The 14,214-nt window shown below is 47.7% G+C and overlaps 1 protein-coding gene across 1 annotated transcript in view; it reads right to left on the bottom strand.

Moving 5' to 3' along the window:
• FAM20A (FAM20A golgi associated secretory pathway pseudokinase) overlaps nucleotides 1–14,214 on the bottom strand; it is a 254,924-nt gene that overhangs the window by 73,453 nt on the left and 167,257 nt on the right. The window contains exons 2-3 of the mRNA XM_069199843.1: nucleotides 9,129–9,313; nucleotides 410–460 (exon numbers count right to left, since the gene is read on the bottom strand). Coding sequence (XP_069055944.1) covers nucleotides 410–460; nucleotides 9,129–9,313 — 236 coding nt within the window. The remainder of the gene's footprint in view (nucleotides 1–409; nucleotides 461–9,128; nucleotides 9,314–14,214) is intronic.

Raw genomic sequence — 14,214 nt, 5'->3', positions numbered from 1 at the left:
AAAGTGTCTTTTAACCCGGTATTTCTCTAAGTTTCTGCCTTGTTTTCAGACAGTACCGCTCGGAACCAGTGGACAAGGCTTGCCTCTTTCTGTTTGCGAGATCTAACTCGGGGAAATAGCGGGTTAAATTAATCCACCTTATGCCCTGCGGGCGCATAAAGCAGGCCCTCGGCTCGGCACTGTGCTAGCAAGTGATAGGGCCCTTGGTGGCCCTACAATAGAAAGTGTGACTGGACCATGACTGCCGTTGTTTAATGTACACACAGATGCACACTACACACAGGTATCTGTGACTTTGAAGACTCGTTGGTACTGGTAGTCGACACTAGTGTCCAGGCTGAGGAAACAAGCACTAACATATAATAGAAACGGAACCCGTGAACTAAGATGCAGGTGATGCCTGGCTTACTCTGACTGCAGTCACAGGTCCCCAGTAGAGCCTTCTCGTCCTGGCTGTAATCTGCAAGAAAAGCAGAAGGCACATGAGACACAAGCAGGGCTAGAACGAGAAACCACCGAAAAAGCTCATGTGACCTATAATGAAGCTGAGCATCTCTTCAGTGCTCAACAACAGAACTTAGAAGGGCCCGTGGACGTCCACGCTGCAGGATTCACCATAGGAATGAAGAGTATTGACCTTTCTTCCTACCAATCACCAGTCAGTGAGGCAATAAGGAGCTCGCGCCTCCGTCTCTTACCTCTGAAAGTCCTATAGACTGGAGAAGTCAGTTACAGGCAGAGGCGATTGGTAACAAATTAAATTGCAGGTGAGCAAAACACACACATAAAACATACACATAACATACACACCAATATAAATGTAAAAACTCCTTGCTCGATGTTCTGCAGCACATCCTCGTTTTTCTGCAACAGGTCCTCCGAGTGCAAAGCACACAGCCAACTCCCTCATCCTATCAAGGCGCTGTTAAAAAAGCTTCTTGATTACCTGGAGAGAGTCAGCTCCAGGCTTCAAAAGGCACTGTATGCCTTTGCCCGCTCTCCAACCCACCTGTTCAAGACAGCCGGGCTGGAGAGGTTTGAATTGCGCATGTTGGTTTTGTTGTAGCAAGGTAGACGGCCAAACCTACATGCGCACTTCAAACTGTAGTGGCCACTCCAGTCATTGGCAGCAGTAACGCACTGGCCCTGCACTGCCCTCGCACTCTGTGTGTTGGCAGAAAGCCTCAATATTAAATTGGTAATTGTTGGACCTGACCCTTTTACAGGGTCATACTCCAGACTTTTTGCTTTTTGCCTCCTTGTTTTTCTGACCTTTGTTGGCTGACGTTTTGACTCTGAGCACTTTTTCACTGCTAACCAGTGCTAAAGTGCATGTGCTCTCTCTTACAAATTTGGTATGATTGGATTATACCTAATTGGCATTTTTAATTTACCTATAAGTCCCTTGTAAAGTGGTATCCCTATACCCAGGGCCTGTAAATTAAATGCTACTAGTGGGCCTGAAGGGCTGCTTGCGCCACCCACTGAAGTAGCCTGTCAAACCTATCTAAGGCCTGCTAGCGCAGAGCCTGTGTGCGCAGTTTACTGCCACAGGGACCTGGCATCTAAATTTACTTGCCAGGCCCAGAACTCCCCTTTTACTACATGTAAGTCACCCCTAAGGTACGCCCTAGCTAGCCCTCTGTGCAGGGTGCCATGTATGTAGAAGGCAGGACATGTGCCATGTTGCGTGGCCTGTCCTGGTAGTGACAAACAGCCTAACTTGGTGTCTCACTGCTGTGAGTGCTGCCTCCTCATAGGATTGCATTGGAAATGCCCTGCCTTATGTGTAAGGGGTATTGTCTGATTTATGAGGGGTAGCGTAGGCATGTTTGGTATGGTTGTGATAGTGGTTAGAAATGCTGCTTACTGGTGTAGGTGTATTTTTTATTACTATCACAGAACTGCCAGTTCTAGAAAGTGCACATTTATCTGTGCTTATAACTTTGGTGTTTTGCAGCTTGTCTCCAATCAACGTCTGGGCAGACTGACAGTTGGGGCTTTGTGCATACTTCTCAGACAGCCTGAACACAGGGAGGGTGGAGGTGACACAGAGGTGCATCTACATATTGTAAAGCCTTCCTAGGCTGAGAGAGGGAGAGGCGGGGCACACCTGCATTTGTAAAGACTGTGCCCTGGCCTCACACAATAGGGTTGTTAACCCCCCACTGATGTTTGGAGCCTGTGCTGGAAGGAGAGAGGGGGTACTCCCAGAGCCAGTTGTAGCTGGCTGGAACCTCCTCTCCCTACTATAGTAAAACACTGTAAGAACTGACTATAAGTACAGGGGAATTTTCCCCACAATTTGAACATTCTTGGAACTGGAAACTGGACACTGAACGCTGATGAATGGACTCACCAGGAAATCACCTTGAAATGCTGCTGTTGTGCTGACCTGTGACCTGCCTGGTCACTAGGAGGAACTGCCACCATCTGCACCCCTTGTGCTGGTCTGTAGTTGGGCCCACCAGCCCTGTGCTCCTTTGGCTCCTGATTGCTCCCAGGGGCAGGGTGCTGTACCCCTGGCCCCTGCACCGATCTCTCCAGCGTTTCCTTAGCGCTTTGGAAAAGCGCTCATCTCTTGAAATTGCTGGAAAATATCACCGCCACAGCCCAGGCTGCAAGTTTGGCTTTAGCGCTGTAAAAAGTGCTGTGCTCTGCTTCCCGAGATCACCGCCGCAACCCGTGCTTTTAATTTCTCTTCAGCGGCGGGTCTGCGCTGTTTCCAGTGCCCCCGGGGCACATCAACAACGGAATCGGAGCAAGCGTGCTCCCCTCACCGCCCCGAGGCACCTCCCGCTTCAGTCCTACAGGAAGCCTCCCGGCGGCTCGGGAGAGGCTTTCCTCACTCGCGCACCACATCGGGTGCAGGCGAGTGTTTCCTCGGGCCCCCGGAGGGGTCCGAGTTTCAGTCTACCAGTGAGGCAGGACTCAGGGAAGGCGCAGGGAGCGCCCCCCCTTCCCCGGTCGCTGCGCCAGGAGCGGGACGCTCCTTTCCTTGTTCGGGGGCATTTCTTTTTCGTCAAGAGACAGGAAGGGAGACTTCGACGGAGGTCCCTTCCCACTTCGGTCCCCAGAATTGTTTTGTGGGCCGCGCCCGGCCCCCACCCCACGGACAGGGTGTGCGGAGGCCGAGGCAGGCCCCCACCCAGAACGGAGGCCCCCAGAGGGGCCCGTTCATGAGGAGAGGGTGCCAACCGCCCCTCTCCCCTCCAACACATCGCGTGGCCCCCATTTTGCGCGTCAAAGCGCCAGGGGCCCTCTACACTCACCTTCAGGCACTGGAAGTGCCCAAATCAACTGGAAACAGGTACTCTGTAGGAAATCTAGGCTCTAGGAGCCTAATACAGACTTATAAATGTTTTAGGTTTCCTCCCTGTTTACTGTTGCTACATATGTGTGCTAATGTTCCTTTTAGGGGCAGGTCTAGCTGATATGTATTTATATGACTTGTGATATATTCTCTAATGGTTCTTTTATTTAGGAATTGTTCATGCCAAGTGCATATACCTTTTACTATAATTCCTGACTACTGCTTATGTTGCAGAATCCTGAGTACTTACGTGTTCTAATGTGACAACTGCATATTCCTGCAGAGTATTAGTAACTTGTGTAACATTCTGACAACTGCTAAGGTAGCAGGGTATTATTCACGTGTAATATTGGTCTAATTATGTTTTGTGCAATACAGATTATTTTTACATAGCTCAGTGTTGTGTTTACTTTGTGGTGTATGTTTTGCTTCACGTGTGTTGTGTGTTGTGCAAACGCTTTACACATTGCCTCCAGGTTAAGCCTGACTGCTTGTGCCAAGCTACCAAGGGGGTGAGCAGGGGTTATCTTGGACGTGTAACTCCCAGGCCCTGACTGGAGTGGGTAGGTTCTGCCTGGCTGAGGTGCATATCCTAGCCAACCAGAAACCCCATTCCTAACAGTAATAAAATCATTTTATTACAATTTTATTTTTTACCCTATCTGCACAGCAGTGTGGTTGGAGGTGACGCTTCTCCGCTCCCATGGAGGAATGGAGGATCCACCTCTGGTTACAGGTTAATTTCACCCAGACGTGACTCTCCCAGCCCAGACTGTGCTTTAGGGGTTCCAGAGAGTGGGAAATTTACCAATTTTCATTTTAGCCTGTTTGTCTCTCTGAACCTCAAGCTCTAACCACACAGTGACTCATTTCACTCCTGGACTGTATTTTGTAAGAGCACACCGTACCTTAGTTTTCCAACTAATCTGTATAATTACTGAGGCAGGATCAGTTGCCGTCGCATTGTGCATGTTCTTACTTTTCACTAATCTCTTTGGCTCTTTGCACACAAAACGTGGATCCCAGTGCCAAGTAGTAATCCCCTCACACCACGTACACATGGACCTCTTACAGCCTTAGGGGCTGCTGCTCCGTCATCCTAACACTGGCCCGCCGCCTGTTACCAGGCATCCAGGGTATGTTTCCTAGAACCTCACTGCACACCTGGGTACATTTGGCCGAGTACACTATAGAGCTGCAGTGCCAGTGTCACATTGTCCTGTCCCACTGCCTGTATCGGGATGCTTGGGCTTGTGTGTTTGCATGTCTGCAGTCCTGGTTGACTTTAATTGGAGTTTGCCTGAGTCTATTAAGATATTTCTAGAGCAGGTAAGATCTACAGATTCAGACCTGAGGATGTACTTTTGCTAATTCAAAACACCAAGTGGGCCTTACACCCACGAACATGCTTTTGACTACTTTACTGATACTATGCTCGCGTCTCATGTGGTACCTGATCACCAAAGCCTCAAAGCACTCAGAACCCATCACCAGCACAGCCCCAGAGCTCAGTAGAGCCGCAGGCATTACACCTGAACACAACCATCGCGCAGTATCATTGGCTCCTTTGGCTCCTCATACCATTGATATAATGGTACACAAATCCCCTTTTCCTTTCCCTCTCGCACATGTCAGCTTCAAACAAAAACCTCCCACTGTTTCATAATTTTTAGGCATTGGGTGGTCAGCTGCTGCCTCATGCCCAGCTCCTCTTAAAAGAAGATAATCTGATTTATTTATCCCTCTGCTGAAAAACTTAATCTTTCTTAAAATACCCTATTGCCCCAGCCAGAGAATTGGTAGTACGGTTCATTTCCACCACGAGACTTGTAACCTTCATATTCACTGTTGTTTCTGCCAACAAGTTTCATTTGCTCAATATCAAAACGATTTGTCCACACTTCATTACTACCGTTTGTAAGCAACATGCTAAGAATTGGACTTCAAGATTGCATCACTCTACTATTCGACAACCGTGCCATGTCTCTTTGGCATTCACAATGGCACTGTTGACATTTAACGTCCACCATGCACAGAAGTTGAATTCGCACTGCAGTAGCTAACCCTGCTAAGCAGAGTAAAACCATGCCTCCCAGATGTGAACTTCAGGACAGTTGTTCATGCGCTAATCCTGTCCTTTTGCAGCAGAGGCAATTACTTGATGACCGGCATCCCAGAGACTCATTTGCCCACCAGAGCAGCATAGTACATGCAGCCAGCCATTTCATCAAAGATCTTCAGAAAGACAATAGAATCAATAAAGCCCTTAAACAACTAGGCTCATCCCGACCCTCAGCATCCCATTCGGGATGTGCTGCATCATTGTTAGACCTGGCATCGTGAGGGTGGTTTTACCCCAGACTTTTTGCATTTACCTCCTGTTTTGTTTCCATATCTTTTTGTTGGCCTCTGAGAAGTTTACCACTGCTAATCAGTGCTAAAGTGCATGTGATTCTCCCCTAAAACATGGTAACATTGGTGTATCCACACTTGCCATATTTTATTTACCTGTAATTCCCTTGTAGAGTGGTATCCCATATACCCAGGGCCTGTGAATTAAATGCGTCTAGTGGGCCTGCAGCACTGATTGTGCCACTCACTTAAGTAGCTCTGTACACATGCACAGGCCTGCCACTGCAAAACCTGCATGTGCAGTCTCACCGCCACCCCAACTTGGCATCTAAAACTTTTTTGCCAAGCCTCAGACTCCCCTTTTCTTACATATAAGTCACCCCTAAGGTAGGCGCTAGTTAGCCTATAGGGCAGGGGGCTATGTAAACAAGAGGCAGGAAGTACCTTTACGTTTTTCATGTCCTAGTAATGACACCTCCTAAAGTCATTTTTCATTACTGTGAGGCCTGCCCCTCTCATAGTCTAGCATTGGGAGTTCCTTATAAACTATTTAAGCTGTCATTCCTGATCTGAGAGGAATAGCTGCATCAATGTTAGTACCCTTTGAATGGTAATAATAAATCCTCTTTACTGATAAAGTCAGATTTACTGTTACTATTTTAGAAATGCCACTTTGAAAAAGTGGACATTTCTCTGCACTCTCTGCCCTGAGTGCCTACAGCCTATCTCCAATATACATCTGGCTTGGGCTAGGGGACAGCTACACTTGTGCATTCCCTTCATACACCCACAACACAGGATACTCCGCTACATCTGCATTCATCTGCATGCTGATGAATATTCCTGGGGAGGAGGTTGGGAAGGACTCTCACTTACATTTCAAAGAGTAGTGGCTAGAGTCCATGCAAAGGGGCTGATTACCTCCCACTGGCAGTCTGGAGCCGAGATGGACAGGAAAGGGGGACCTGTGCACTTCACAAGAACTCTTTTATAGTCACCCCCATATCAAAGTACGGGGTCTCTTGTCCCGCTCAGGCAGTTCACCACTAGACCTGGAAGAAAGTACACTGGAGTAGATGCTGCTGCACTGGAGGAGTGCGTCTTGTGGTGGTTGATTGTTCTAAGGAACTGCTGCCCTGCCTGAGTGAACTGCCCTTTTGCCTGCTGACCTTTGCCCTGCTAAAGGAATTATAAATCAACCTCCAGAGTGTCTTCCAGAGCAGCTGGTTTGTCCCCCCTGGTCCCAGGAACTCCAAGGACCTCGCAACTTGCTGTAACCGAGCTGCCTGCACCCTTCACACAGCAACATCCTCCTTGGTGTGGGAGCTCTCCCCTTAGGTTCAGCTGGTGCTGTGGTGTGACACTCTCTGCAGCCACCCCCTGGACCCACTATGATCCCTGTAAGGATCTCTTGGGGATAGACCGGCGGTGACCACAAGCAGCACCGCTGTAACAGCGAGTGCTCAAGAGGAGCCCTCTGGGACACCGACAGTGACCACAAGCGGTGCTGCTGCAGCTTCTAGTGCTCAGAGGAACTGCGCGCTCACCCTAGTCCCAGTAAACTTTCTGCAGTGGGCACCTCCTGCCCAATCTCTCTGGGATCGGCAGCGTATTGCCCGTGATCTCCACTAAGCCTGATAGCAGCATGGTTCCCCCGCCCAGTGAGCGGGTACAAAGTCAAACCCAAGGTATTATGAAACAGGGATAACATACTTTAAGATTCTCCTTCTGCCCAACTGAACCTGAGTGGTCCCCGCACTCGGCCTGGTGTTTCCAAACCATGCTTTGGAGTCTTGTCATAATCCTGTAGTAGCTGGCTCCTCTACGAGGAAGAATGCGGCTGATAGTATTACCGTAATTCATATAAAGGTAGCATGCTCACACTCCCAGAACTTCAGCATGACACGCATGCTTGGAGCTCTGTTACATTTCATAGCTATTTAAGGGAACTACTGTATGCCTCATAAACAGAGTCCCCCAGATTACGTTGCTCTTTAATGTCTGTAAACTTGAATAGCTTGACTTCTGTCAATTGGTTTTTTGTTGTTTTGGTCTTATTTTAAACCTGTAAATATCATCTTTTTTTCAACATCTGTGTGGAGTCTTTTGTGGTGTACGCAGTGTGATTTCTATGTGTGTGTTGCACAAATACTTTACACATTGCCTTCTAAGTTAAACCTGCCTGCTCGGTGCCAAGTTACCAAAGGGTGAGCACAGGTTAATTTGGGTTGTTTACTTGTCTTGTCCTGACTAGAGTGGTGGGCTCTGCCTGGCTTAGGTGCATACCCTAGCCAACCAGAAACCCCATTTCTAAAAACAAGCATTTACAATGCATTGGGTCTCCCATTTGCTCATGGTAGAGCTGATCGCGTTGTAAACTCATAACCCGACTTTTCACGTATCGGGCAAAAGTGCATTTATGTACATAACCCGAAAAAGTGAAATCAAGTATGTAAAGCGCTCGAATTCTGCCGAGCGAGATCGGGCTCATAAATTAGAGAAAAAAAAGTCCACGAGCCCGATGGAAAACAGCGAGCCTCGCATGTTTTCTGTACTTGGTCGCTGCGCTGGAGGAGGGCTAGCCACCGGAAAAGGCATGACATATGCATGCCTTTGACTAATGAAAGCAAGCAGATTTTATTAGGGAAGCCCACCAACCAATAAAAAACACTGACGTGAAGTTGACAGGGCTCCGAGCCCTTTTCTAAATACAAAAGAGTCTCGCTGCGAAACGCATGCGCGGGCGCATGCAACGCAGGCTCGACCCTAATCATGTACAAAGCAACTAACTCCTGCATTCCACAGACCATGTGTCCAAAATTGAGATCTCCGGTAGGGACAACATTCAAGAAATGAAGCAACAGCATCATCAGATTAGAACATCAGGACATTAAAGCAAGGATAGACAAGGTGCTGAGCATTCTCGTGGTATATTCTGAAAGTTTAGAACTCAATCCAAGTCTGCATTTGCCTAACTCTACCTTTTTTCCACTTTCAAATAGAGTAAAAATTCACGTCATCAAACCATATCTCATCGCATCGCAAACCTCTAGGTTGCAGCATCCACTTTAAGTGATACTCCACATCCTCTGCAGGTCTTTGTGTGCCGATTTCTCTCCTCCCTCTCACTCTGCAGCTTCACCCATTGTAGTCCTGATGATCGCTCTCTCCCACAATTTGGACACACTGGTCTTGTCCCCAATCTTATGTTTATCCAAATCTCTTAGCACCCTCATATACCCCCATCATCATAACGCTCTCTTCTCCATGTCAGCCTGGACCACCCATGCCACCTCCCTGTTAAACTGTTTCCATGTTTCTCTCTTCATTATGAAACTTCCTTTCTTGTCATGTGGCATGCTGCTTTGTAGCTAGGATTGGGCTGTATGAGTCACACACATACATATATACATTCATAACAGCATATTCTGCACGTAACATCAAAGGTTTGAGAAGTTGTTACCTGCACTGATTGTGTTAAAATGCCCCAGATTATCCAGAAGTTTGCCAACTGTAGTGCTGGATCTTGGGTACAGCGAATGCCGGTTAATTTCCCGATGGAACTGGAGCCACGGTGCCTGTAGGTTGACTTGAACTGGCCTCTCAGCAGAGGTGTTATTGAGTTCTCCCTTGTGCAGCTTGTGTCTCCTGTAATGTCACAAATTAAATTAATTGTATCATAAGCCTTTAAGTGTTCCCTTTAGGAAACAAAATCACTGGCTAAAATAATCAACTCGGAATTTTAATCTTCATTCACAATCTCAAACACATTCATCCAGTCAATCCAAAGTTTATAAATGTGTCCAGTGGATATTTCCATAGACACTTCACAGGGAACACAAAACACTGGAATAACATGACAAGCCCTAAAGTCATCTTTGGTGGACTCTGTTGAGTTCTCCCACCGATAATTCCCCAGCCGCCTAAAAGTGAGGGAAGATTGTTGACATGCGGCATGTTTTGGCAGCAGTCATCAGCAGTGAAATGGCGCAGGGTGATGGGACCCCCAGCAGGCTGAATACTCTCCTGTGGGGGCGCCTCAGGCAGACAATATACTTGTTGTGTACTGGAATGCCTCTCCCGTGCTAGTGCAGGGGGCGTTACTATCCTGAGCTTCCAGTCGTCCTTCTTCAGAAAGCACATCAGAAACGTTCCCGAAATATGAGAAGTAAAAACAATTAGAGATCATATTTCGGCTTCTATAAAGTAATTTCTCTTCCCACTTCCTAGACCTTTCCTACACTCTGTTTCTTTGCTGACGAAGGATTAGGAATCAGAACTTTTCACAATCTTATCATTGTTAACAGACTGATGTGTTGGGACACAGGGAGCATATTTTATTTAGAATTTATATATCATAGAGCAGCAACCAAAGTTGCATGAAAGGGAGGGAGCAAAATAGTGCTATAGTGCATCCACTGAGAGGTAATGCTGTTGCTCGTCCCCCAGCGCTGGCATACTTTAGGCTGCCTTGCACCACGCACACATCCCTGCACCATTCTGCCAAGGTGTGTGCCTGAGGTCTAGCATAGGTTTCGTACTGGAAGGCTATTGTTACTATACAATTAACTATGCTAAAATATAGTTTTAAAATGTTGCCACTATGTGTGTTGTGACAGCACACATGCAGTTTGAAAAGTTTTGACAAAATAAAATTCTTCGCAATCAATATCCCTGTATCACCCTAGTGATACTCTTTCACACAAAGTAGTGTAAAGTAGCAGAAATGGCTACTTTTTGTTACTTTATGGCTACCTTCTAGCACACATCAAGATTTGCACTGGAGCATACATAGTTTACTGAAGACTTTGGGGCAAATTTACTAACATTGTGTGACACAAAGGTGATGCAAACCAGCACACAATATTTATTTTAAAGTATCTTTCGAGCACAAATGCATTTTCCACTAGAAGGTTGTAGAAAAGTAAGACAAAGCTGTGTGCATTACTGTGTATTAAGGGGTCATTCCTTGGGTGGTACATGGGCATTTCCATACAGCCATCCATGGTTTTTGATGCAAAACCGTATCTACTAACAATAGTACACAGGGTTTTTGCACCTAAAATAATGCCTCTTTGAGGTAGGCATAAAAAGCAGAAATGCTTTTATTTCTCCAAACGTTTCCTACCTTTCATGTGAGCTGCACACAACCAAAGTGGGAAATATTTTGAAGTTTGCCTATGAATAGTAGTTTGAAGTGCAATGGTACCTGTCTAATACAAAACCTTTGCTAGACATGATGCAGACACATTTTCACTATGATGCAAAGGTGTGTTATGTGGTGCTAGGCAGCCTAACAGAGCACAAGCACTAGGGAGAGAGCGGAAAAACACCATGGCCCTGATTATGACCTTGGCGGACGGCGGAGGCCGTCCGCCAAGGTACCGCCGCCAAATGATCGCACCGCGGTCAGAAGACCGCGGCGGCCATTCAGACATTTCCTCTGGGCCAGCGGGCGCTCTCCAAAAGAGCGCCCGCCGGCCCAGAGGAAATGCCCCTGCAACGAGGACACCGGCTCAGAATTGAGCCGGCGTAGTTGCAGGGGTGCGACGGGTGCAGTTGCACCCGTCGCGTATTTCAGTGTCTGCTTTGCAGACACTGAAATACTTTGCGGGGCCCTCTTACGGGGGCCCCTGCAGTGCCCATGCTGTGGGCATGGGCACTGCAGGGGCCCCCAGGGGCCCCGCGGCACCCCCTACCGCTATCCTGTTCCTGGCGGGAGACCCGCCAGGAACAGGATGGCGGTAGGGGGTGTCAGAATCCCCATGGCTGCGGAGCGCGCTCCGCAGCCATGGAGGATTCTGTAGGGCAGTGGTAAACCGGCGGGAGACCGCCGGTTTACCCTTTCTGACCGCGGCTGAACCGCCGCGGTCAGAATGCCCTCGGGAGCACTGCCAGCCTGTTGGCGGTGCTCCCGTGGTCGGTGACCCTGGCGGTCACCGGCCGCCAGGGTCAGAATGACCCCCCATATCTTAAATGATATCACAACTTTAGTTGCTGCACTGCGTGACATCTTTGTAAATATGGGCCTTTGTGTCAGAATGCATCACTTTTTGTAACACACTGAACCTGCACAAAACTTTGATAAATCTGGTCCAAGTTGTTTTCTTGTGGTCCAGTTCCAGTAGTTGAATTACATCAGGGCAGGCACATTTCAAGAAGTTTGTTACATTTTTTTTTTTAGATCTTTCTAAAATGCTCTCCAAAATTTAATCTGAGCGCACCACTTGCATGGGTGCTTCCTTCCACCAGCCAAGCTGTCATATAAACATTTATACATGTAGAGACCCAACCTATAGATGGGCCTTAAGCCATATGGTTTCCCACTTCTTCTTGCAGTGCAGACCATAGGAGAATGTATGGAACTCTTCTCAGCTTCATATATTCTGCAACACATATGGGATTTCCTGTCTTTTCATTCAGCCAAACCCTTCCAGAGTGAGCATTCAAGTACAGAGCAGAAAGTGCTAACAGGTTCAATAGCAGATGCTGTGATATTTAACTGACTGACTCAACATACCATGGCACTCTGCCATGAAAAGATATTACAAAGAGTGAAGTGGGAAAATTATATTTTTGGTGATCTTTCTCAGTGATTCAGGATCTGTGGGTGGAGGTTCTGAGTTGGATGGGAGATATCTTAGCAATCTACTGACAGTATACACTAGAATACCTTCTCTTCACATATCTTGGCCCTCAAACCACTGGCAAAGCGAACTCTAAAATGAAGTTAACACGCTGATAGCTGCTACATTCACAACAGCTCTGACGTGAAATATAGAAGTTAATATTCAATAGAGAAATAGCTGAGCAACGAAGACAGGAAGCATTTCATCGGCCCTCAAGTGTGCACTGGGGGCTCCAGACTAAGGACCGTCCTTAATCCACCTCCTCATTAGATGACCCCACCACACGGACCCCAGCCTGTTATTATCAGCACGGGGACTGCACGCATCCTGAGAATTCCTCACAGTGTTTTACACATAAGGGGCCAAATGGAGAAACCTAAAGTCACAAAGCCGTCCGCAACTGCGATGGAGACTCCACTCACTCAGACTGCACCACCAGAGAGCCCATCACACGCTCTGCAACAATTGGATGCCACTCTTCACAGTCACTCCTCACAATTTGAGAAAGGCTTGAAAGCCATATTCAATATTAAAACATCTTTGCAGACCAAAATTGATGCTGTAGTTCAAGATGTTAATTTGCTCTGAGTGGATCACCATAAACTATCAGAGAGAGTGGGGGAAACTAAATCTGTCTTAGTGTCAATTTGTCTGAATGTCCAAGACTTGCCAGCACAGATGAAACAACTGAGCACAGAGGTGGTTTCACTGCAGTGCAGAGTGGAAGACGCTGAGGGGGCGATCGAGGTGCAACAACATTCGTTTATTGGGATTCCGGGAAAGGGTAGAAGGCCCCAGCACAGAATCATTCTTGGAACAGTGGCTCATGAACATGGGGCTGCAAGACAAAGTCCCGAAATTCTTCTTGATAGAATGAGCCCATAGGATCCCGGGCAGGCCATCCCCACCGGGCACCCCTTCCTGACCACTGATAACCCACTTTCTTAATTATTGTGATAGAGATCTAGGGCTCCAATGCTTCTGAACTCATGGGCCTGGTAACTTTGAAGATGCACATACTACCGCCTACCCCGACTTCACGGTGGAGGTCCAAAAGAAACGGAACTCATTTGCAACTCCAGAAGACCCTTGGATGTGGCTCCACGCTAAGGGCTTGGCCCAACCACTTTTCTCAGAGGAAGCAGCAGCACAGTGGCCGACCCCTCACCCTAAACATAAATGAAGCACAGGCTCTAGGGCTACACCTACTGTGGCACAGGCCGCAGAGGGGCGAGCCAAGGTCCTGATCGAAGCAACCCAACTCACGTCAAATGCTTTTGCTGTGTTCCAGGTGGTGCCGGTCACAGACTCCAAACAAGGGGAACATAGTGACTCTGCTGATGATCTTTGAGGCAGCACAAACTCACTCAGAGCAAATGTCCAGGTCTGGATCACCTGCCCAGACCGAGATGCGCAGTCTATTCGGACATTGCTTCTTTTGTGGTTCACACTAAATATTGCCTTCTCTGGTGCGTAGGCAATGGTTGAACAATAGTCAATCGTCTTGCTGCACAAACTATAAACTGGATCCTGACGGGGCCGATGCTCGATGGGTTACCCTCCTTTGTCCACACATGAGGCAGGGCCCTAATTGGGATACTAGGTCCTCCATTTATGCAGGGAAATGGAAGTGGGGACAGTACGACATCCTGCGGGCTGAGAGCACACACTGAGAGCACACACTGAGACGGAACTAAACACCACCCCACAAATAATTCCGTATGGACCAGTTTCACCCCACACATGGCATTGGTCTACTTATTGACAACTTGATCTTGCATGTAATGTGTTGCATTATTTTTCACATTGGCATGTTGCCAACCTTGATTGTTTCCCCTGTAATATGGTTGTTGCTGCACACCAATGGTGGATCGGGAGGCGGGGCAGGACAGTGGCATGCAGGGATGTATTCCACACCAC

This window comes from Pleurodeles waltl, chromosome 7, assembly GCF_031143425.1.
Source record: "Pleurodeles waltl isolate 20211129_DDA chromosome 7, aPleWal1.hap1.20221129, whole genome shotgun sequence".
Classification (NCBI taxonomy): domain Eukaryota; kingdom Metazoa; phylum Chordata; class Amphibia; order Caudata; family Salamandridae; genus Pleurodeles; species Pleurodeles waltl.
Note: the sequence above shows the minus strand (reverse complement) of the source record. Positions and strands in the feature narration are given on the sequence as shown.